Source organism: Bombina bombina, chromosome 6, assembly GCF_027579735.1.
Source record: "Bombina bombina isolate aBomBom1 chromosome 6, aBomBom1.pri, whole genome shotgun sequence".
Taxonomy (NCBI): Eukaryota; Metazoa; Chordata; class Amphibia; order Anura; family Bombinatoridae; genus Bombina; species Bombina bombina.
This window is the reverse complement of record NC_069504.1, coordinates 755,121-778,705: the sequence shown is the minus strand read 5'-3', so window position 1 is coordinate 778,705 and position 23,585 is coordinate 755,121. Positions and strand designations below refer to the sequence as shown.

General features: G+C 44.1%; 1 protein-coding gene across 1 annotated transcript in view; it reads right to left on the bottom strand.

The window, feature by feature from the left end:
• The window catches only part of SBF1 (SET binding factor 1), a gene marked incomplete in the record, with an annotated part of 739,370 nt that overhangs the window by 209,522 nt on the left and 506,263 nt on the right, over window positions 1–23,585 (bottom strand). Inside the window, 2 exon segments of the mRNA XM_053716293.1 lie at window positions 15,736–15,940; window positions 17,114–17,253. Of these exon segments, the coding sequence (XP_053572268.1) occupies window positions 15,736–15,940; window positions 17,114–17,253 (345 nt within the window).

The following is a 23,585-nucleotide window of genomic DNA, read 5'->3' as shown; positions in this document are numbered from 1 at the left end:
TTAGAAGGTCCTGCCTCAGAGGCAGAGACCATGGTGGACAGGACGACATGTCCACTAGATCTGCATACTAGGTCCTGCGTGGCCACGCAGGCGCTATCAAAATCACCGATGCTCTCTCCTGTTTGATCTTGGCAATCAATCGAGGAAGCATCGGAAATGGTGGAAACACATAAGCCATGTTGAAGACCCAATGTGCTGTCAGAGCATCTATCAGCACCGCTCCCGGGTCCCTGGACCTGGATCCGTAACAAGGAAGCTTGGCGTTCTGGCGAGACGCCATGAGATCCAGATCTGGTTTGCCCCAACGATGAATCAGTTGAGCGAAGACCTCCGGATGAAGTTCCAACTCCCCCGGATGAAAAGTCTGGCGACTTAGAAAATCCCAGTTCTCCACGCCTGGGATGTAGATCGCTGACAGGTGGCAAGAGTGAGACTCTGCCCAGCGAATTATCTTTGAGACTTCCAACATTGCTAGGGAACTCCTGGTTCCCCCTTGATGGTTGATGTAAGCCACAGTCGTGATGTTGTCCGACTGAAATCTGATGAACCTCAGAGTTGCTAACTGAGGCCAAGCTAGAAGAGCATTGAATATTGCTCTTAACTCCAGTATATTTATTGGGAGGTGTTTCTCCTCCTGAGTCCATGATCCCTGAGCCTTCAGGGAATTCCAGACTGCGCCCCAACCTAGAAGGCTGGCGTCTGTTGTTACAATCGTCCAATCTGGCCTGCGAAAGGTCATCCCTTTGGACAGATGGGGCCGAGAAAGCCACCATAGAAGAGAATCTCTGGTCTCTTGATCCAGATTTAGCAGAGGGGACAAATCTGAGTAATCCCCATTCCACTGACTTAGCATGCACAATTGCAGCGGTCTGAGATGCAGGCGCGCAAATGGTACTATGTCCATTGCCGCTACCATTAAGCCGACTACCTCCATGCACTGAGCCACTGACGGGTGTGGAATGGAATGAAGGGCACGGCAAGCATTTAGAAGTCTTGATAACCTGGCCTCCGTCAGGTAAATTCTCATCTCTACAGAATCTATAAGAGTCCCTAGGAAGGGAACCCTTGTAAGTGGCAATAGAGAACTCTTTTCCACGTTCACCTTCCACCCATGCGACCTCAGAAATGCCAGAACTATCTCTGTATGAGACTTGGCAGTTTGAAAACTTGACGCTTGTATCAGAATGTCGCCTAGGTACGGAGCCACCGCTATGCCTCGCGGTCTTAGTACCGCCAGAAGTGAGCCCAGAACCTTTGTAAAGATTCTTGGGGCCGTAGCTAACCTGAAGGGAAGAGCTACAAACTGGTAATGCCTGTCTAGGAAGGCAAATCTTAAGTACCGGTAATGATCCTTGTGAATCGTAGGCATCCTTTAAGTCCACTGTGGTCATGTACTGACCCTCTTGGATCATGGGTAGGATGGTTCGAATAGTTTCCATTTTGAATGATGGAACTCTTAGGAATTTGTTTAGGATCTTTAAGTCCAAGATTGGTCTGAAGGTTCCCTCTTTCTTGGGAACCACAAATAGATTTGAATAGAATCCTTGCCCGTGTTCCATCCGCGGAACTGGGTGGATCACCCCCATTAGTAAGAGGTCTTGTACACAGCGTAGAAAAGCCTCTTTCTTTATTTGGTTTGCTGATAACCTTGAAAGATGAAATCTCCCTTGTGGAGGAGAAGCTTTGAAGTCCAGAAGATATCCCTGAGATATGATCTCCAACGCCCAGGGATCCTGGACATCTCTTGCCCAAGCCTGGGCAAAGAGAGAAAGTCTGCCCCCCACTAGATCCGTTTCCGGATAGGGGGCCCTCTCTTCATGCTGTCTTAGGGGCAGCAGCAGGTTTTCTGGCCTGCTTGCCCTTGTTCCAGGACTGGTTAGCTTTCCAGCCCTGTCTGTACCAAGCAACAGCTCCTTCCTGTTTTGGAGCGGAGGAAGTTGATGCTGCTCCTGCCTTGAGGTTACGAAAGGCACGAAAATTAGACTGTTTGGCCTTTGATTTGGCCCTGTCCTGAGGCAGAGCATGGCCCTTACCTCCCGTAATGTCAGCAATAATTTCTTTCAAGCCGGGCCCGAATAAGGTCTGCCCTTTGAAAGGAATATTAAGCAATTTAGATTTAGAAGTCACATCAGCTGACCAGGATTTAAGCCACAGCGCTCTGCGCGCTTGGATGGCGAGTTCTTAGCCGTAAGTTTGGTTAAATGTACGACGGCATCAGAAACAAATGCGTTAGCTAGCTTAAGTGCTTTAAGCTTGTTCATAATTTCATCCAATGGAGCTGTGCGAATGGCCTCCTCCAGAGACTCAAACCAGAATGCCGCCGCAGCAGTGACAGGCGCAATGCATGCAAGGGGCTGTAAGATAAAACCTTGTTGAACAAACATTTTCTTAAGGTAACCTTCTAATTTTTTATCCATTGGATCTGAAAAGGCACAACTATCCTCCACCGGGATAGTGGTATGCTTAGCCAAAGTAGAACCTTAGGGACCGTCTGCCATAAGTCCCGTGTGGTGGCGTCTATTGGAAACATTTTCCTAAATATAGGAGGGGGGGAAAAAGGCACACCGGGTCTATCCCACTCCTTGCTAATAATTTCTGTAAGCCTCTTAGGTATAGGAAAAACGTCAGTACACACCGGTACCGCATAGTATTTATCCAGCCTACATAATTTCTCTGGAATTGCAACCGTGTTACAATCATTCAGAGCCGCTAATACCTCCCCTAGCAATACGCGGAGGTTCTCAAGCTTAAATTTAAAATTAGAAATCTCTGAATCCAGTCTTCCTGGATCAGATCCGTCACCCACAGAATGAAGCTCTCCGTCCTCATGTTCTGCAAATTGTGACACAGTATCGGACATGGCTCTCCCATCATCAGCGCGCTCTGTCCTTAACCCAGAGCAATCGCGCTTGCCTCTTAATTCTGGCAATTTAGATAATACTTCTGTCATAACAGTAGCCATGTCTTGCAAAGTGATTTGTATGGGTCTCCCTGTTGGTGCCACAATATCACGCACCTCCTGAGCGGGAGGCGAAGGTACTGACACGTGAGGAGAGTTAGTCGGCATAACTTCCCCCTCGTTGTCTGGTGATAATTTCTTTACATGTAAAGATTGACTTTTATTTAAAGTGACATCAATGCAATTAGTACACAAATTTCTATTGGGCTCCACATTGGCTTTTAAACATAGTGAACAAAGAGATTCATCTGTGTCAGACATGTTTAAACAGACTAGCAATGAGACTAGCAAGCTTGGAAAAACTTTCAATAAATTTACAAGCAATATAAAAAACGCTACTGCGCCTTTAAGAAGCACAAAAAGCTGTCACAGTTGAAATAACAATGAACCAAATTAGTTATAGCAACCAAATTTTCACAGTAAATGTATTAAGTTAGCAGAGCATTGCACCCACTTGCAAATGGATGATTAACCCCTTAATACCCAAAAACGGATAACAATTATATAATTAACGTTTTTATCACAGTCAAACACACTGTCACAGGTCTGCTGATTACCTCCCTCAAAACGAATTTTGAAGACCCCTGAGCTCTCTAGAGACGTCCTGGATCATGGAGGATGAAGTAGGAAGATTGTGACTGAAATTTTACTGCGCAAAAAAGCGCTAAAATAGGCCCCTCCCACTCATATTACAACAGTGGGGAAGCTCAGTAAACTGTTTCTATGCAGAAAACAAAGATAGCCATGTGGTAAAAATCATGCCCCAATAAGTTTTATCACCAAGTACCTCACAAAAAACGATTAACATGCCAGTAAACGTTTTGAACATATATTTTAAAAGCTATGAAGTGTTATTAATAAGCCTGCTACCAGTCGCATTTACTGCAGTGAAGGCTCATACATTACTTCAGTATTAACAGTATTTTCTGAGTCAAATTCCATTCCCTAGAAAAATACTTCAGTGTACACACACTCATCAGCCTAATACCAGTCGCTACCACTGCATTTAAGGCTGAACTTACATTACATTGGTATTAGCAGTATTTTCTCAGTCAATTCCATTCCTTAGAAAAATAATTTACTGCACATACCTCGTTTGCAGGGGGGCCCTGCATGCTATTCCCCTTTTCTGAAGTTACCTCACTCCTCAGAATGTATGAGAACAGCCAGTGGATCTTAGTTACGTCTGCTAAGATCATAGAAAACGCAGGCAGATTCTTCTTCTAACGCTGCCTGAGAACAAACAGCACACTCCGGTGCCATTTAAAATAACAAACTTTTGATTGAAGAAATAAACTAAGAGTAAAAACATCACAGCCCTCTCACAATGACCTATCTTTAGTTAGGTTGCAAGAGAATGACTGGATATGACACGTGAGGGGAGGAGCTATATAGCAGCTCTGCTTGGGTGATCCTCTTGCAACTTCCTGTTGGGGAAGAGATATAATCCCATAAGTAATGGATGACCCGTGGACTGACTACACTTAACAAGAGTAATAAAAACAGCCATATTCCGCTGAAAAAATTAATCCACAACCCAAAAAACAGAATTTATGTTTACCTGATAAATTACTTTCTCCAACGGTGTGTCCGGTCCACGGCGTCATCCTTACTTGTGGGATATTCTCTTCCCCAACAGGAAATGGCAAAGAGCCCAGCAAAGCTGGTCACATGATCCCTCCTAGGCTCCGCCTACCCCAGTCATTCGACCGACGTTAAGGAGGAATATTTGCATAGGAGAAACCATATGGTACCGTGGTGACTGTAGTTAAAGAAAATAAATTATCAGACCTGATTAAAAAAACCAGGGCGGGCCGTGGACCGGACACACCGTTGGAGAAAGTAATTTATCAGGTAAACATAAATTCTGTTTTCTCCAACATAGGTGTGTCCGGTCCACGGCGTCATCCTTACTTGTGGGAACCAATACCAAAGCTTTAGGACACGGATGAAGGGAGGGAGCAATCAGGTCACCTAAATGGAAGGCACCACGGCTTGCAAAACCTTTCTCCCAAAAATAGCCTCAGAAGAAGCAAAAGTATCAAACTTGTAAAATTTGGTAAAAGTGTGCAGTGAAGACCAAGTCGCTGCCCTACATATCTGATCAACAGAAGCCTCGTTCTTGAAGGCCCATGTGGAAGCCACAGCCCTAGTGGAATGAGCTGTGATTCTTTCGGGAGGATGCCGTCCGGCAGTCTCGTAAGCCAATCTGATGATGCTTTTAATCCAAAAAGAGAGAGAGGTAGAAGTTGCTTTTTGACCTCTCCTTTTACCAGAATAAACAACAAACAAGGAAGATGTTTGTCTAAAATCCTTTGTAGCATCTAAATAGAATTTTAGAGCGCGAACAACATCCAAATTGTGCAACAAACGTTCCTTCTTTGAAACTGGTTTCGGACACAGAGAAGGTACGATAATCTCCTGGTTAATGTTTTTGTTAGAAACAACTTTTGGAAGAAAACCAGGTTTAGTACGTAAAACCACCTTATCTGCATGGAACACCAGATAAGGAGGAGAACACTGCAGAGCAGATAATTCTGAAACTCTTCTAGCAGAAGAAATTGCAACTAAAAACAAAACCTTCCAAGATAATAACTTAATATCAACGGAATGCAAGGGTTCAAACGGAACCCCCTGAAGAACTGAAAGAACTAAATTGAGACTCCAAGGAGGAGTCAAAGGTTTGTAAACAGGCTTAATTCTAACCAGAGCCTGAACAAAGGCTTGAACATCTGGCACAGCAGCCAGTTTTTTGTGAAGTAACACCGACAAGGCAGAAATCTGTCCCTTCAGGGAACTTGCAGATAATCCTTTTTCCAATCCTTCTTGAAGGAAGGATAGAATCCTAGGAATCTTAACCTTGTCCCAAGAGAATCCTTTAGATTCACACCAACAGATATATTTTTTCCAAATTTTGTGGTAAATCTTTCTAGTTACAGGCTTTCTGGCCTGAACAAGAGTATCAATAACAGAATCTGAGAACCCTCGCTTCGATAAAATCAAGCGTTCAATCTCCAAGCAGTCAGCTGGAGTGAAACCAGATTCGGATGTTCGAACGGACCCTGAACAAGAAGGTCTCGTCTCAAAGGTAGCTTCCAAGGTGGAGCCGATGACATATTCACCAGATCTGCATACCAAGTCCTGCGTGGCCACGCAGGAGCTATCAAGATCACCGACGCCCTCTCCTGATTGATCCTGGCTACCAGCCTGGGGATGAGAGGAAACGGCGGGAACACATAAGCTAGTTTGAAGGTCCAAGGTGCTACTAGTGCATCCACTAGAGCCGCCTTGGGATCCCTGGATCTGGACCCGTAGCAAGGAACTTTGAAGTTCTGACGAGAGGCCATCAGATCCATGTCTGGAATGCCCCACAGCTGAGTGACTTGGGCAAAGATTTCCGGATGGAGTTCCCACTCCCCCGGATGCAATGTCTGACGACTCAGAAAATCCGCTTCCCAATTTTCCACTCCTGGGATGTGGATAGCAGACAGGTGGCAGGAGTGAGACTCCGCCCATAGAATGATTTTGGTCACTTCTTCCATCGCTAGGGAACTCCTTGTTCCCCCCTGATGGTTGATGTACGCAACAGTTGTCATGTTGTCTGATTGAAACCGTATGAACTTGGCCCTTGCTAGCTGAGGCCAAGCCTTGAGAGCATTGAATATCGCTCTCAGTTCCAGAATATTTATCGGTAGAAGAGATTCTTCCCGAGACCAAAGACCCTGAGCTTTCAGGGATCCCCAGACCGCGCCCCAGCCCATCAGACTGGCGTCGGTCGTGACAATGACCCACTCTGGTCTGCGGAATGTCATCCCTTGTGACAGGTTGTCCAGGGACAGCCACCAACGGAGTGAGTCCCTGGTCCTCTGATTTACTTGTATCTTCGGAGACAAGTCTGTATAGTCCCCATTCCACTGACTGAGCATGCACAGTTGTAATGGTCTTAGATGAATGCGCGCAAAAGGAACTATGTCCATTGCCGCTACCATCAACCCGATCACTTCCATGCACTGAGCTATGGAAGGAAGAGGAACGGAATGAAGTATCCGACAAGAGTCTAGAAGCTTTGTTTTTCTGGCCTCTGTCAGAAAAATCCTCATTTCTAAGGAGTCTATTATTGTTCCCAAGAAGGGAACCCTTGTTGACGGGGATAGAGAACTCTTTTCCACGTTCACTTTCCACCCGTGAGATCTGAGAAAGGCCAGGACAATGTCCGTGTGAGCCTTTGCTTGAGGAAGGGACGACGCTTGAATCAGAATGTCGTCCAAGTAAGGTACTACAGCAATGCCCCTTGGTCTTAGCACAGCTAGAAGGGACCCCAGTACCTTTGTGAAAATCCTTGGAGCAGTGGCTAATCCGAAAGGAAGCGCCACGAACTGGTAATGTTTGTCCAGGAATGCGAACCTTAGGAACCGATGATGTTCCTTGTGGATAGGAATATGTAGATACGCATCCTTTAAATCCACCGTGGTCATGAATTGACCTTCCTGGATGGAAGGAAGAATAGTTCGAATGGTTTCCATCTTGAACGATGGAACCTTGAGAAACTTGTTTAAGATCTTGAGATCTAAGATTGGTCTGAACGTTCCCTCTTTTTTGGGAACTATGAACAGATTGGAGTAGAACCCCATCCCTTGTTCTCTTAATGGAACAGGATGAATCACTCCCATTTTTAACAGGTCTTCTACACAATGTAAGAATGCCTGTCTTTTTATGTGGTCTGAAGACAACTGAGACCTGTGGAACCTCCCCCTTGGGGGAAGTCCCTTGAATTCCAGAAGATAACCTTGGTAGACTATTTCTAGCGCCCAAGGATCCAGAACATCTCTTGCCCAAGCCTGAGCGAAGAGAGAGAGTCTGCCCCCCACCAGATCCGGTCCCGGATCGGGGGCCAACATTTCATGCTGTCTTGGTAGCAGTGGCAGGTTTCTTGGCCTGCTTTCCCTTGTTCCAGCCTTGCATTGGTCTCCAAGCTGGCTTGGCTTGAGAAGTATTACCCTCTTGCTTAGAGGACGTAGCACCTTGGGCTGGTCCGATTCTACGAAAGGGACGAAAATTAGGTTTATTTTTTGCCTTGAAAGGCCGATCCTGAGGAAGGGCGTGGCCCTTACCCCCAGTGATATCAGAGATAATCTCTTTCAAGTCAGGGCCAAACAGCGTTTTCCCCTTGAAAGGAATGTTAAGTAGCTTGTTCTTGGAAGACGCATCAGCCGACCAAGATTTCAACCAAAGCGCTCTGCGCGCCACAATAGCAAACCCAGAATTCTTAGCCGCTAACCTAGCCAATTGCAAAGTGGCGTCAAGGGTGAAAGAATTAGCCAATTTGAGAGCATTGATTCTGTCCATAATCTCCTCCAAAGGAGGAGAATCACTATCGACCGCTCTTATCAGATCATCGAACCAGAAACATGCGGCTGTAGCGACAGGGACAATGCATGAAATTGGTTGTAGAAGGTAACCTTGCTGAACAAACATCTTTTTAAGCAAACCTTCTAATTTTTTATCCATAGGATCTTTGAAAGCACAACTATCCTCTATGGGTATAGTGGTGCGTTTGTTTAAAGTGGAAACCGCTCCCTCGACCTTGGGGACCGACTGCCATAAGTCCTTTCTGGGGTCGACCATAGGAAACAATTTTTTAAATATGGGGGGAGGGACGAAAGGAATACCGGGCCTTTCCCATTCTTTATTAACAATGTCCGCCACCCGCTTGGGTATAGGAAAAGCCTCTGGGAGCCCCGGCACCTCTAGGAACTTGTCCATTTTACAAAGTTTCTCTGGGATGACCAACTTGTCACAATCATCCAGAGTGGATAGTACCTCCTTAAGCAGAATGCGGAGATGTTCCAACTTAAATTTAAATGCAATCACATCAGGTTCAGCCTGTTGAGAAATGTTCCCTGAATCAGTAATTTCTCCCTCAGACAAAACCTCCCTGGCCCCATCAGACTGGGTTAGGGGCCCTTCAGAAATATTATTATCAGCGTCGTCATGCTCTTCAGTATCTAAAACAGAGCAGCCGCGCTTACGCTGATAAGTGTTCATTTTGGCTAAAATGTTTTTGACAGAATTATCCATTACAGCCGTTAATTGTTGCATAGTAAGGAGAATTGGCGCGCTAGATGTACTAGGGGCCTCCTGAGTGGGCAAGACTTGTGTAGACGAAGGAGGGAATGATGCAGTACCATGCTTACTCCCCTCACTTGAGGAATCATCTTGGGCATCATTATCATTATCACATAAATCACATTTATTTAAATGAATAGGAATTCTGGCTTCCCCACATTCAGAACACAGTCTATCTGGTAGTTCAGACATGTTAAACAGGCATACACTTGATAACAAAGTACAAAAAACGTTTTAAAATAAAACCGTTACTGTCACTTTAAATTTTAAACTGAACACACTTTATTACTGCAATTGCGAAAAAACATGAAGGAATTGTTCAAAATTCACCAAATTTTCACCACAGTGTCTTAAAGCCTTAAAAGTATTGCACACCAAATTTGGAAGCTTTAACCCTTAAAATAACGGAACCGGAGCCGTTTTGAACTTTAACCCCTTTACAGTCCCTGGTATCAGCTTTGCTGAGACCCAACCAAGCCCAAAGGGGAATACGATACCAAATGACGCCTTCAGAAAGTCTTTTCTAAGTATCAGAGCTCCTCTCACATGCGACTGCATGCCATGCCTCTCAAAAACAAGTGCGCCACACCGGCGCGAAAATGAGGCTCTGCTTATGCTTTGGGAAAGCCCCTAAAGAATAAGGTGTCTAAAACAGTGCCTGCCGATATTATTATATCAAAATACCCAGATAAAATGATTCCTCAAGGCTAAATATGTGTTAATAATGAATCGATTTAGCCCAGAAAAAGTCTACAGTTTTAATAAGCCCTTGTGAAGCCCTTATTTACGATCGTAATAAACATGGCTTACCGGATCCCATAGGGAAAATGACAGCTTCCAGCATTACATCGTCTTGTTAGAATGTGTCATACCTCAAGCAGCAAGAGACTGCACACTGTTCCCCCAACTGAAGTTAATTGCTCTCAACAGTCCTGTGTGGAACAGCCATGGATTTTAGTGACGGTTGCTAAAATCATTTTCCTCATACAAACAGAAATCTTCATCTCTTTTCTGTTTCTGAGTAAATAGTACATACCAGCACTATTTCAAAATAACAAACTCTTGATTGAATAATAAAAACTACAGTTAAACACTAAAAACTCTAAGCCATCTCCGTGGAGATGTTGCCTGTACAACGGCAAAGAGAATGACTGGGGTAGGCGGAGCCTAGGAGGGATCATGTGACCAGCTTTGCTGGGCTCTTTGCCATTTCCTGTTGGGGAAGAGAATATCCCACAAGTAAGGATGACGCCGTGGACCGGACACACCTATGTTGGAGAAAGTTTATTTTCATTTTTGAAAGAAAAAAACTTAAATCAAAAGCAGAAGAATCAAACTGAAACAGCTGCCTGAAGAACTTTTCTACCAAAAACTGCTTCCGAAGAAGCAAATACATAAAAACGGTAGAATTTAGTAAATGTATGCAAAGAGGACCAAGTTGCCGCTTTGCAAATCTGATCAACTGAATCTTCATTCTTAAAAGCCCATGAAGTGGAGACCGATCTAGTAGAATGAGCTGTAATTCTCTGATGCGGGGCCTGACCCGACTCCAAATAAGCTTGATGAATCAAAAGTTTCAACCAAGAAGCCAAGGAAATAGCAGAAGCCTTCTGACCTTTAATAGGACCGGAAAATAAAACAAATAGACCGGAAGTCTTCCTGAAATCTTTAGTAGCTTCCACATAATATTTCAAAGCTCTTACCACATCCAAAGAATGTAAGGATCTCTCCAAAGAATTCTTAGGATTAGGACATAAGGAAGGGACAACAATTTCTCTACTAATATTGTTAGAATTCACAACCTTAGGTAAAAATTGAAAAGAAGTCCGCAAAACTGCCTTATCCTGATGAAAAATCAGAAAAGGAGACTCACAAGAAAGAGCAGATAGCTCAGAAACTCTTCTAGCAGAAGAGATGGCCAGAAGAAACAACACTTTCTGTGAAAAAAAACAGAAAGAGCGGAGATTTGTCCTTTCAAGGAACTTGCAGACAAACCCTTATCCAAACCATCCTGAAGAAACTGTAAAATTCTAGGAATTCTAAAAGAATGCCAGGAGAATTTATGAGAAGAACACCATGAAATGTAAGTCTTCCAAACTCTATAATAAATCTTTCTAGAGACAGATTTACGAGCTTGTAACATAGTATTAATCACTGAGTCAGAGAAACCTCTATGACTTAGAACTAAGCGTTCAATTTCCATACCTTCAAATTTAATGATTTGAGATCCTGATTGAAGAACGGACCTTGAGATAGTAGGTCCGGCCGTAACGGAAGTGGCCAAGGCGGGTAACAGGACATTCGAACCAGATCCGCATACCAAAACCTGTGTGGCCATGCTGGAGCCACCAGCAACACAAAAGACTGTTCCATGATGATTTTGGAGATCACTCTTGGAAGGAGAACTAGAGGCGGGAAGATGTAAGCAGGATGATAACACCAAGGGAGTGTCAGCGCATCCACTGCTTCCGCCTGAACATCCCTGGACCTGGACAGGTATCTGGGAAGTTTCTTGTTTAGATGAGAGGCCATGAGATCTATCTCTGGAAGACCCCACATCTGAACAATCTGAGAAAACACATCTGGATGGAGAGACCACTCCCCTGGATGTAAAGTCTGGCGGCTGAGATAATCCGCCTCCCAATTGTCTACACCTAGGATATGCACCGCAGAGATTAGACAGGAGCTGGATTCCGCCCAGGCAAGTATCCGAGATACTTCTTTCATAGCTTGGGGACTGTGAGTCCCACCCTGATGATTGACATAAGCCACAGTTGTGATATTGTCTGTCTGAAAACAAATGAACGGTTCTCTCTTTAGCAGAGGCCAGAACTGAAGAGCCCTGAGAATTGCACGGAGTTCTAAAATATTTATTGGTAATCTCGCCTCTTGAGATTTCCAAACCCCTTGTGCTGTCAGAGATCCCCAAACAGCTCCCCAACCTGAAAGACTCGCATCTGTTGAGATCACAGTCCAGGTTGGCCGAACAAAAGAAGCCCCTTGAACCAAACGATGGTGATCTATCCACCATGTCAGAGAGTGTCGTACATTGGGATTCAAGTATATTAATTGTGATATATTTGTATAATCCCTGCACCATTGATTCAGCATACAAAGCTGTAGAGGTCTCATGTGAAAACGAGCAAAGGGGATCGCGTCCGATGCTGCAGTCATGAGACCTAAAACTTCCATGCACATAGCCACTGAAGGGAATGACTGAGACTGAAGGTGCCGGCATGCTGCGGCCAATTTTAAATGTCTCTTGTCTGTTAGAGACAGAGTCATGGACACTGAATCTATCTGGAAGCCTAAAGAGATGACCCTTGTCTGAGGAATCAAGAAACTTTTTGGTAAATTGATCCTCCAACCATATTTCCGAAGAAACAACACTAGTTGATTTGTGTGAGATTCTGCAGTACGTAAAGACTGAGCTAGTACCAAGATATCGACCAAATAAGGAAACACCGCAATACCCTGTTCTCTGATTACAGATAGTAGGGCACCCAGAACCATTGAAAAGATTCTTGGAGCTGTTGCTAGGCCAAATGGAAGAGCAACAAATTGGTAATGCTTGTCTAGAAAAGAGAATCTCAGAAACTGATAGTGTTCTGGATGAATCGGAATATGAAGGTATGCATCCTGCAAGTCTATTGTGGACATATAATGTCCTCGCTGAACAAAAGGCAGAATAGTCCTTATAGTCACCATCTTGAAAGTTGGTACTCTTACATAACGATTCAAAATTTTCAGATCCAGAACTGGTCTGAATAAATTTTCTTTCTTTGGTACAATGAATAGGTTTGAATAAAACCCCAAACCTTGTTCCTGAGGAGGAACTGGCATGATTACCCCTGAAGACTCCAGGTCTGAAACACACTTCAGAAAAGCCTGAGCTTTTACTGGATTTACAGGGATACGTGAGAGAAAAAATCTTCTCACAGGTGGTCTTACTCTGAATCCTATTCAATACCCTTGAGAGACAATGCTCTGAATCCAATGATTTTGGACAGATTTTATCCAAAAATCCTTGAAAAACCTTAATCTGCCCCCTACCAGCTGAGCTGGAATGAGGGCCGCACCTTCATGCGGACTTAGGGGCCGACTTTGGTTTCCTAAATGGCTTGGATTTATTCCAATTTGAGGAAGGCTTCCAATTGGAAGCAGATTCCTTGGGGGGGAGGATTGAGTTTTTGTTCCTTATTCTGACGAAAGGAACAAAAACGGTTAGAAGCCTTAGATTTACCCTTAGGTTTTTTATCCTGAGGCAAAAAAACTCCCCCAGTGATAGTTGAAATAATAGAATCCAACTGAGAACCAAATAAATTATTACCTTGGAAAGAAAGAGATAGTAATCTAGATTTAGATATCATATCAGCATTCCAAGATTTAAGCCACAAAGCTCTTCTAGCTAATACAGCTAAAGACATGGATCTAACATCAATTTTGATCATTTCAAAAATGGCATCACAAATAAAATGATTAGCATGTTGCAGTAAGCGAATAATGCTAGATATGTCAGAATCCAATTTTTGTTGCGCTAAATTCTCCAACCAGAAAGTTGATGCAGCCGCAACATCAGCCAAATAAATAGCAGGTCTGAGAAGATGACCTGAATATAAATAGGCCTTCCTTAGATAAGATTCAAGCTTTTTATCTAAAGGATCCTTAAAGGAAGTACTATCTTCCATAGGAATAGTGGTACGTTTAGCAAGAGTAGAAATAGCCCCATCAACATTGGGGATTTGTTCCCAAAACTCTATAGATTTTGCTGGTAAAGGATGCAATTTTTTAAACCTTGAAGAAGGAATAAAAGAAGTACCTGGCTTATTCCATTCCCTAGAAATCATATCAGAAATAGCCTCAGGAATAGGAAAAACCCCTGGAGAAACCACAGGAGGTTTAAAAACAGCATTTAAACGTTTATTAGACTGAACGTCAATAGGACTGGTTACCTCAATATCCTAAGTAATTAACACTTCTTTTAATAAAGAACGCATATACTCTATTTTAAATAAATAAGTAGATTTGACAGTGTCAATGTCTGAGGAAGGATCTTCTGTCTCAGATAGATCCTCATCAGAAGAGGATAAATTATTATGTTGTTGGTGATTTGAAATTTCATCAGCTAAATGAGAAGTTTTAAAAGACCTTTTACGTTTATTAGAAGGTGGAAATGCAGACAAAGCCTTCAAAATAGAATCAGAAACAAATTCTTTAAAATTTACAGGTATATCATGCACATTAGAAGTTGAAGGAACTGCAACTGGCAATGTACTATTACTGATGGAAACACTATCTGCATGTAAAAGTTTATCATGACAACTATTACAAATGACATTCGGTGAAATAATTTCTACAATTTTACAACAAATGCACTTAGCTTTGGTAGAACCGATGTCAGGCAGCAATGTTCCAGCAGAAACTTCTGAGACAGGATCAGATTGGGACATCTTGCACAATGTAAGAGAAAACACAACATATAAAGCAAAATTATCTATTTTCTTATATGACAGTTTCAGGAATGGGAAAAAATGCAAAAGCATAGGCCTCTGATAGAGAAAAAAAAAAGCAAGAGGCAAACATACAAGGGGTATTGAAATAATGAAAAAGTTTGGCGCCAAGTATGACGCACCACGTAACGTAAACTTTTTTTTCACTAATGACGCTGCCGTGTTAAAGGTCTCGGCGTCACGTATGATGCCGGAAATGACGAAGTTGCGTCATACTAAACCCCAGGTAAGAAATACATTTCTTAAAAATGTTTATATTCCCCAAATATGAAACTGACAGTCTGCAGAAGGAAATTCATGAACCTGACTCATGGCAAATATAAGTACAATACATATATTTAGAACTTTATATAAATGCATAAAGTGCCAAACCATAGCTGAGAGTGTCTTAAGTAATGAAAACATACTTACCAAAAGACACCCATCCACATATAGCAGATAGCCAAACCAGTACTAAAACAGTTATTAGTAGAGGTAATGGTAAATTGAGAGTATATCATCGATCTGAAAAGGGAGGTAGGAGATAAATCTCTACGACCGATAACAGAGAACCTATGAAATAGACCCCCGTTAGGGAAATCATCGTATTCAAATAAGTGATACTCCCTTCACGTCCCTCTGACATTCGCTGTACTCTGAGAGGAATCGAGCTTCAAGAATGCTGAGAAGCGCATATCAACGTAGAAATCTTAGCACAAACTTACTTCACCACCTCCATAGGAGGCAAAGTTTGTAAAACTGAATTGTGGGTGTGGTGAGGGGTGTATTTATAGGCATTTTGAGGTTTGGGAAACTTTGTCCCTCCTGGTAGGATTGTATATCCCATATGTCACTAGCTCATGGACTCTTGCCAATTACATGAAAGAAATAAACATATGGTTAGTTTTAAAGTGCACAGTTTATTTTGATTGGACCAATCAAAATAAACTGTGCACTTTAAAAGTAACCATATATTTGAGACTACAAAACATCTTGTGTTTGTACATTTTAAACTTTGCACATGCACTTAATTTATACAGGTGTACCTGACACTATTATTTATTACTGCTTTTTTATCGCTGTGTGGGAACCACCGATTGTGGTATTCTATGTTAGTTAGTAACACATGTGTTTGAAGCCATGACTTAAGTGTACACTCACCTGTTACACACAGCGTACATCCGGTTGACAGTGGAGATTCGGAATGGCTCATTCTTGGCACGTGTAAGACTGTTACTCAGCGTGCCAAGGCCCATGCGCTGGTAATCTCGGCAGCAAGCACGCTCTGCCATATTCCCTGCGGCCTGCTTCTCAGGGGCCTTCAAGGTGGAGGTGGTCAATGTACTCCTTTCCATCTCTTCCGACACTAGGGATCAGAGGATATAATATACAAAGATTCAAGAGAAATTCACACTCACTCCCTAACTAGCAATGTGATTGTTTGCAGTGCAGAACTAGAGGTGTAAAGTACTGTGTAAGTAGTGTTAGGTGCCGGTCAGTATGCTGGGTGCTGGCTTGGATGTGTTGGATAATAACTCGGAGTGCTGGGTGCTGGCTCAGTTTGTGTTGCGGATGTTGGCTGCTGGCTCAGTGTCTCGGTGTGTTGAGTAATGACTGGGTGTGTTGGGTGCCTGCTCAGTTTATGTTGGGTGCCTGCTCAGTTTATGTTGGGTGCCTGCTCAGTTTATGTTGGGTGCCTGCCAGCTCCGTGTGTTGGCTGCCAGCTCCGTGTGTTGGCTGCCAGCTCCGTGTGTTGGCTGCTGGCTCAGTGTCTCGGCTCGGTGTGTCGTTTAATGACTAGGTATGTTGGGTGCCTGCTCAGTTTATATTGGGTGCTGGCTGCTGGCTCAGTGTGTTGGCTGCTGGCTCAGTGTCTTGGCTCAGTGTGTTGGGTGCCTGTTTAGTTTATGTTGAGTGCTTGCTGCTGGCTCAGTGTCTCAATGTGTTGGGTAATGACTCTGTGTGTTGGTTCGGAGAGCCGTGTATTGGCTCGGTGTGTCGTTGAATGACTAGGTGTGTTGGGTGCCTGCTCAGTTTATGTTGGGTGCCGGCTCGGTGTGTTGGGTAATGACTAGGTGTGTTGGGTGCCTGTTTAGTTTATGTCAGGTGCTTGCTGCTGGCTCAGTGTCTCAATGTGTTTGGTATTGACTCTGTGTGTTGGTTCGGAGAGCCGGGTATTGGGTCGGTGTGTCGTTGAATGACTAGGTGTGTTGGGTGCCTGCTCAGTTTATGTTGGGTGCTGGCTGCTGGCTTGTTGTGTTGGCTCAGTGTCTCGGCTCGGTGTGTTGGGTAATGACTGGGTGTGTTGGGTGCCTGCTCAGTTTATGTCGGGTGCTTGCTGCAGACTCGGTGGGTTTCGTAATGAGTCGGTGAGTCGGGTGCTGGCTCGGTACAAACATAAGTATTTGCTATTTATCGGTAAGTGCTGCCTATGGTGTGAGAATATAAATGACAGATAAAATATGAATGACAAATACTAAACTTTATAAGCAGATTGTTTGGTGGGTGATCGAGTGTGACCTGAATTTCCACCACTTACATGAAATATCATCACTCTGCTGTTCTAATGAGTTCAGGCTTCCGCGTGGGTCCCATGACGGGGGGCTGTACTTTCTGCGTGTCACATACTGTCGCCCAATCGTTTTTTTGGCATTCTTCACTAGGTTCTTAGAGAGAGTTCTGAGAAAGATGTGAAAAAACACATAAATGGGAGAGTGAAAGAAGCGTCATCTTCTCATTAGAGCTCACAGGCACAGACATATAGCCCAGCATGCATATATCCTGGCAATGCGACACCCAGAGTTAACCTCACAAAGGCAAAGGGTCTCATACAGAATACACCTACCAAAGAAAATAAGCCACTGTCCACACTACTGCCCGAATAATTGTAAATGTAGAAAGCATCTAGGCTGTAGCTCAGGTATTAGTGGCAGGAAGAGAGGCCGTGAGTTCAGTTAATATTGATCACATTTGTGATCACTTGCAAGTTATTTGGGTAGACCCAAAGCATCAGTGCTTTGTTAGTATATTTATGGCAGACTGAGACCTGAGAATCTGCAGGTGTGTGTGTGTGTAAGTGTGAGGCTATACAGCAGCATGTGTGTGTAAGTGTGAGGCTATACAGCAGCATGTGTGTGTGTAAGTGTGAGGCTATACAGCAGTATGTGTGTGTGTGTAAGTGTGAGGCTATACAGCAGCATGTGTGTGTAAGTGTGAGGCTATACAGCAGTATGTGTGTGTAAGTGTGAGGCTATACAGTAGCATGTGTGTGTGTAAGTGTGAGGCTATACAGCAGTATGTGTGTGTGTGTAAGTGTGAGGCTATACAGCAGCATGTGTGTGTGTGTAAGTGAGAGGCTATACAGCAGCATGTGTGTGTGTAAGTGTGAGGCTATACAGCAGCATGTGTGTGTGTGTAAGTGTGAGGCTATACAGCAGCATGTGTGTGTGTGTGTAAGTGTGAGGCTATACAGCAGTATGTGTGTGTGTGTAAGTGTGAGGCTATACAGTAGCATGTGTGTGTGTAAGTGTGAGGCTATACAGTAGCATGTGTGTGTGTAAGTGTGAGGCTATACAGTAGCATGTGTGTGTGTAAGTGTGAGGCTATACAGTAGCATGTGTGTGTGTAAGTGTGAGGCTATACAGCAGTATGTGTGTGTGTGTAAGTGTGAGGCTATACAGCAGCATGTGTGTGTGTGTAAGTGTGAGGCTATACAGCAGCATGTGCGTGTGTGTGTAAGTGTGAGGCTATACAGCAGTATGTGTGTGTGTGTAAGTGTGAGGCTATACAGCAGTATGTGTGTGTGTGTAAGTGTGAGGCTATACAGCAGTATGTGTGTGTGTGTAAGTGTGAGGCTATACAGCAGTATGTGTGTGTGTGTAAGTGTGAGGCTATACAGCAGCATGTGTGTGTGTAAGTGTGAGGCTATACAGCAGCATGTGTGTGTGTAAGTGTGAGGCTATACAGTAGCATGTGTGTGTGTAAGTGTGAGGCTATACAGTAGCATGTGTGTGTGTAAGTGTGAGGCTATACAGTAGCATGTGTGTGTGTAAGTGTGAGGCTATACAGTAGCATGTGTGTGTGTAAGTGTGAGGCTATACAGCAGTATGTGTGTGTGTGTAAGTGTGAGGCTATACAGCAGTATGTGTGTGTGTGTAAGTGTGAGGCTATACAGCAGTATGTGTGTGTGTGTAAGTGTGAGGCTATACAGTAGCATGTGTGTGTGTAAGTGTGAGGCTATACAGTAGCATGTGTGTGTGTAAGTGTGAGGCTATACAGTAGCATGTGTGTGTGTAAGTGTGAGGCTATACAGTAGCATGTGTGTGTGTAAGTGTGAGGCTATACAGTAGCATGTGTGTGTGTAAGTGTGAGGCTATACAGTAGCATGTGTGTGTGTAAGTGTGAGGCTATACAGCAGTATGTGTGTGTAAGTGTGAGGCTATACAGTAGCATGTGTGTGTGTAAGTGTGAGGCTATACAGTAGCATGTGTGTGTAAGTGTGAGGCTATACAGTAGCATGTGTGTGTGTAAGTGTGATGCTATACAGCAGTATGTGTGTGTAAGTGTGAGGCTATACAGTAGCATGTGTGTGTGTGTAAGTGTGAGGCTATACAGTAGCATGTGTGTGTGTGTAAGTGTGAGGCTATACAGTAGCATGTGTGTGTGTAAGTGTGAGGCTATACAGTAGCATGTGTGTGTGTAAGTGTGAGGCTATACAGCAGCATGTGTGTGTGTAAGTGTGAGGCTATACAGCAGCATGTGTGTGTGTAAGTGTGAGGCTATACAGTAGCATGTGTGTGTGTAAGTGTGAGGCTATACAGTAGCATGTGTGTGTGTAAGTGTGAGGCTATACAGTAGCATGTGTGTGTGTAAGTGTGAGGCTATACAGTAGCATGTGTGTGTGTAAGTGTGAGGCTATACAGCAGTATGTGTGTGTAAGTGTGAGGCTATACAGTAGCATGTGTGTGTGTAAGTGTGAGGCTATACAGTAGCATGTGTGTGTAAGTGTGAGGCTATACAGTAGCATGTGTGTGTGTAAGTGTGATGCTATACAGCAGTATGTGTGTGTAAGTGTGAGGCTATACAGTAGCATGTGTGTGTGTGTAAGTGTGAGGCTATACAGTAGCATGTGTGTGTGTGTAAGTGTGAGGCTATACAGTAGCATGTGTGTGTGTAAGTGTGAGGCTATACAGTAGCATGTGTGTGTGTAAGTGTGAGGCTATACAGCAGCATGTGTGTGTGTAAGTGTGAGGCTATACAGCAGCATGTGTGTGTGTAAGTGTGAGGCTATACAGCAGCATGTGTGTGTGTGTAAGTGTGAGGCTATACAGCAGTATGTGTGTGTGTGTAAGTGTGAGGCTATACAGCAGCATGTGTGTGTGTAAGTGTGAGGCTATACAGCAGCATGTGTGTGTGTAAGTGTGAGGCTATACAGCAGCATGTGTGTGTGTGTAAGTGTGAGGCTATACAGCAGCGTGTGTGTGTAAGTGTGAGGCTATACAGCAGCATGTGTGTGTGTAAGTGTGAGGCTATACAGTAGCATGTGTGTGTGTAAGTGTGAGGCTATACAGCAGCATGTGTGTGTGTGTGTGTATGTGTAAGTGTGAGGCTATACAGCAGCATGTGTGTGTTTAAGTGTGAGGCTATACAGCAGCATGTGTGTGTGTGTAAGTAAGTATATATAGAGCAGCATGTGTGTGTAAGTGTGAGGCTATACAGCAGCATGTGTGTGTGTAAGTGTGAGGCTATACAGCAGCATGTGTGTGTAAGTGTGAGGCTATACAGCAGCATGTGTGTGTGTAAGTGTGAGGCTATACAGCAGCATGTGTGTGTGTAAGTGTGAGGCTATACAGCAGCATGTGTGTGTGTAAGTGTGAGGCTATACAGCAGCATGTGTGTGTGTAAGTGTGAGGCTATACAGCAGCATGTGTGTGTAAGTGTGAGGCTATACAGCAGCATGTGTGTGTGTGTGTAAGTGTGAGGCTATACAGCAGCATGTGTGTGTGTAAGTGTGAGGCTATACAGCAGCATGTGTGAGACTATACAGTAGCATGTGTGTGTGTAAGTGTGAGGCTATACAGTAGCATGTGTGTGTGTAAGTGTGAGGCTATACAGCAGTATGTGTGTGTGTGTAAGTGTGAGGCTATACAGTAGCATGTGTGTGTGTAAGTGTGAGGCTATACAGCAGCGTGTGTGTGTGTGTAAGTGTGAGGCTATACAGCAGCATGTGTGTAAGTGTGAGACTATACAGCAGCGTGTGTGTGTGTAAGTGTGAGGCTATATAGCAGAATGTGTGTGTGTAAGTGTGAGGCTATACAGTAGCATGTGTGTGTGTAAGTGTGAGGCTATACAGTAGCATGTGTGTGTGTAAGTGTGAGGCTATACAGCAGCATGTGTGTGTTTAAGTGTGAGGCTATACAGCAGCATGTGTGTGTGTGTAAGTAAGTATATATAGAGCAGCATGTGTGTGTAAGTGTGAGGCTATACAGCAGCATGTGTGTGTGTGTAAGTGTGAGGATATATAGAGCAGCATGTGTGTGTAAGGATATACAGCAGCATGTGTGTGTGTAAGTGTGAGGCTATACAGCAGCATGTGTGAGACTATACAGTAGCATGTGTGTGTGTAAGTGTGAGGCTATACAGTAGCATGTGTGTGTGTAAGTGTGAGGCTATACAGCAGTATGTGTGTGTGTGTAAGTGTGAGGCTATACAGCAGAATGTGTGTGTGTGTAAGTGTGAGGCTATACAGCAGAATGTGTGTGTGTGTAAGTGTGAGGCTATACAGCAGAATGTGTGTGTGTGTAAGTGTGAGGCTATACAGCAGCATGTGTGTGTGTAAGTGTGAGGCTATACAGCAGAATGTGTGTGTGTAAGTGTGAGGCTATACAGCAGAATGTGTGTGTGTAAGTGTGAGGCTATACAGCAGCATGTGTGTGTGTGTGTGTGTGTGTGTGTAAGGCTATACAGCAGCATGTGTGTGTGTAAGTGTGAGGCTATACAGCAGTATGTGTGTGTGTGTAAGTGTGAGGCTATACAGCAGCATGTGTGTGTGTGTAAGTGTGAGGCTATACAGCAGCATGTGTGTGTAAGTGTGAGGCTATACAGCAGCATGTGTGTGTGTGTGTGTGTAAGTGTGAGGCTATACAACAGCGTGTGTGTGCAAGTGTGAGGCTATACAGCAGCGTGTGTGTGTGTAAGTGTGAGGCTATACAGCAGAATGTGTGTGTGTGTAAGTGTGAGGCTATACAGCAGCATGTGTGTGTGTAAGTGTGAGGCTATACAGCAGAATGTGTGTGTGTGTAAGTGTGAGGCTATACAGCAGCATGTGTGTGTGTAAGTGTGAGGCTATACAGCAGAATGTGTGTGTGTAAGTGTGAGGCTATACAGCAGTGTGTGTGTGTGTGTGTAAGGCTATACAGCAGCATGTGTGTGTGTAAGTGTGAGGCTATACAGCAGCATGTGTGTGTGTGTGTGTAAGTGTGAGGCTATACAGCAGCATGTGTGTGTAAGTGTGAGGCTATACAGCAGCATGTGTGTGTGTGTGTGTGTAAGTGTGAGGCTATACAGCAGCATGTGTGTGTAAGTGTGAGGCTATACAGCAGCATGTGTGTGTGTAAGTGTGAGGCTATACAGCAGCATGGGTGTGTGTGTAAGTGTGAGGCTATACAGCAGCATGTGTGTGTGTAAGTGTGAGGCTATACAGCAGCATGTGTGTGTAAGTGTGAGGCTATACAGCAGCATGTGTGTGTGTGTGTGTGTGTGTAAGTGTGAGGATATATAGAGCAGCATGTGTGTGTAAGTGTGAGGTTATACAGCAGCATGTGTGTGTGTAAGTGTGAGGCTATACAGCAGCATGTGTGTGTGTGTAAGTGTGAGGCTATACAGCAGCATGTGTGTAAGTGTGAGACTATACAGTAGCATGTGTGTGTGTAAGTGTGAGGCTATACAGTAGCATGTGTGTGTGTAAGTGTGAGGCTATACAGTAGCATGTGTGTGTGTAAGTGTGAGGCTATACAGTAGCATGTGTGTGTGTAAGTGTGAGGCTATACAGTAGCATGTGTGTGTGTAAGTGTGAGGCTATACAGTAGCATGTGTGTGTGTAAGTGTGAGGCTATACAGTAGCATGTGTGTGTGTAAGTGTGAGGCTATACAGCAGCGTGTGTGTGTGTAAGTGTGAGGCTATACAGCAGTATGTGTGTGTGTGTAAGTGTGAGGCTATACAGCAGCATGTGTGTGTGTGTAAGTGTGAGGCTATACAGCAGCATGTGTGTGTGTAAGTGTGAGGCTATACAGCAGCATGTGTGTGTAAGTGTGAGGCTATACAGCAGCATGTGTGTGTGTGTGTGTATGTGTAAGTGTGAGGCTATACAGCAGCATGTGTGTGTTTAAGTGTGAGGCTATACAGCAGCATGTGTGTGTGTGTAAGTAAGTATATATAGAGCAGCATGTGTGTGTAAGTGTGAGGCTATACAGCAGCATGTGTGTGTGTGTAAGTGTGAGGATATATAGAGCAGCATGTGTGTGTGCAAGTGTGAGGCTATACAGCAGCGTGTGTGTGTGTAAGTGTGAGGCTATACAGCAGAATGTGTGTGTGTGTAAGTGTGAGGCTATACAGCAGCATGTGTGCGTGTAAGTGTGAGGCTATACAGCAGAATGTGTGTGTGTGTAAGTGTGAGGCTATACAGCAGCATGTGTGTGTGTAAGTGTGAGGCTATACAGCAGAATGTGTGTGTGTAAGTGTGAGGCTATACAGCAGCATGTGTGTGTGTGTGTGTGTGTGTGTAAGGCTATACAGCAGCATGTGTGTGTGTAAGTGTGAGGCTATACAGCAGCATGTGTGTGTGTGTGTGTGTGTAAGTGTGAGGCTATACAGCAGCATGTGTGTGTAAGTGTGAGGCTATACAGCAGCATGTGTGTGTGTGTGTGTGTGTGTAAGTGTGAGGCTATACAGCAGCATGTGTGTGTGTAAGTGTGAGGCTATACAGCAGCATGTGTGTGTGTGTGTGTGTGTG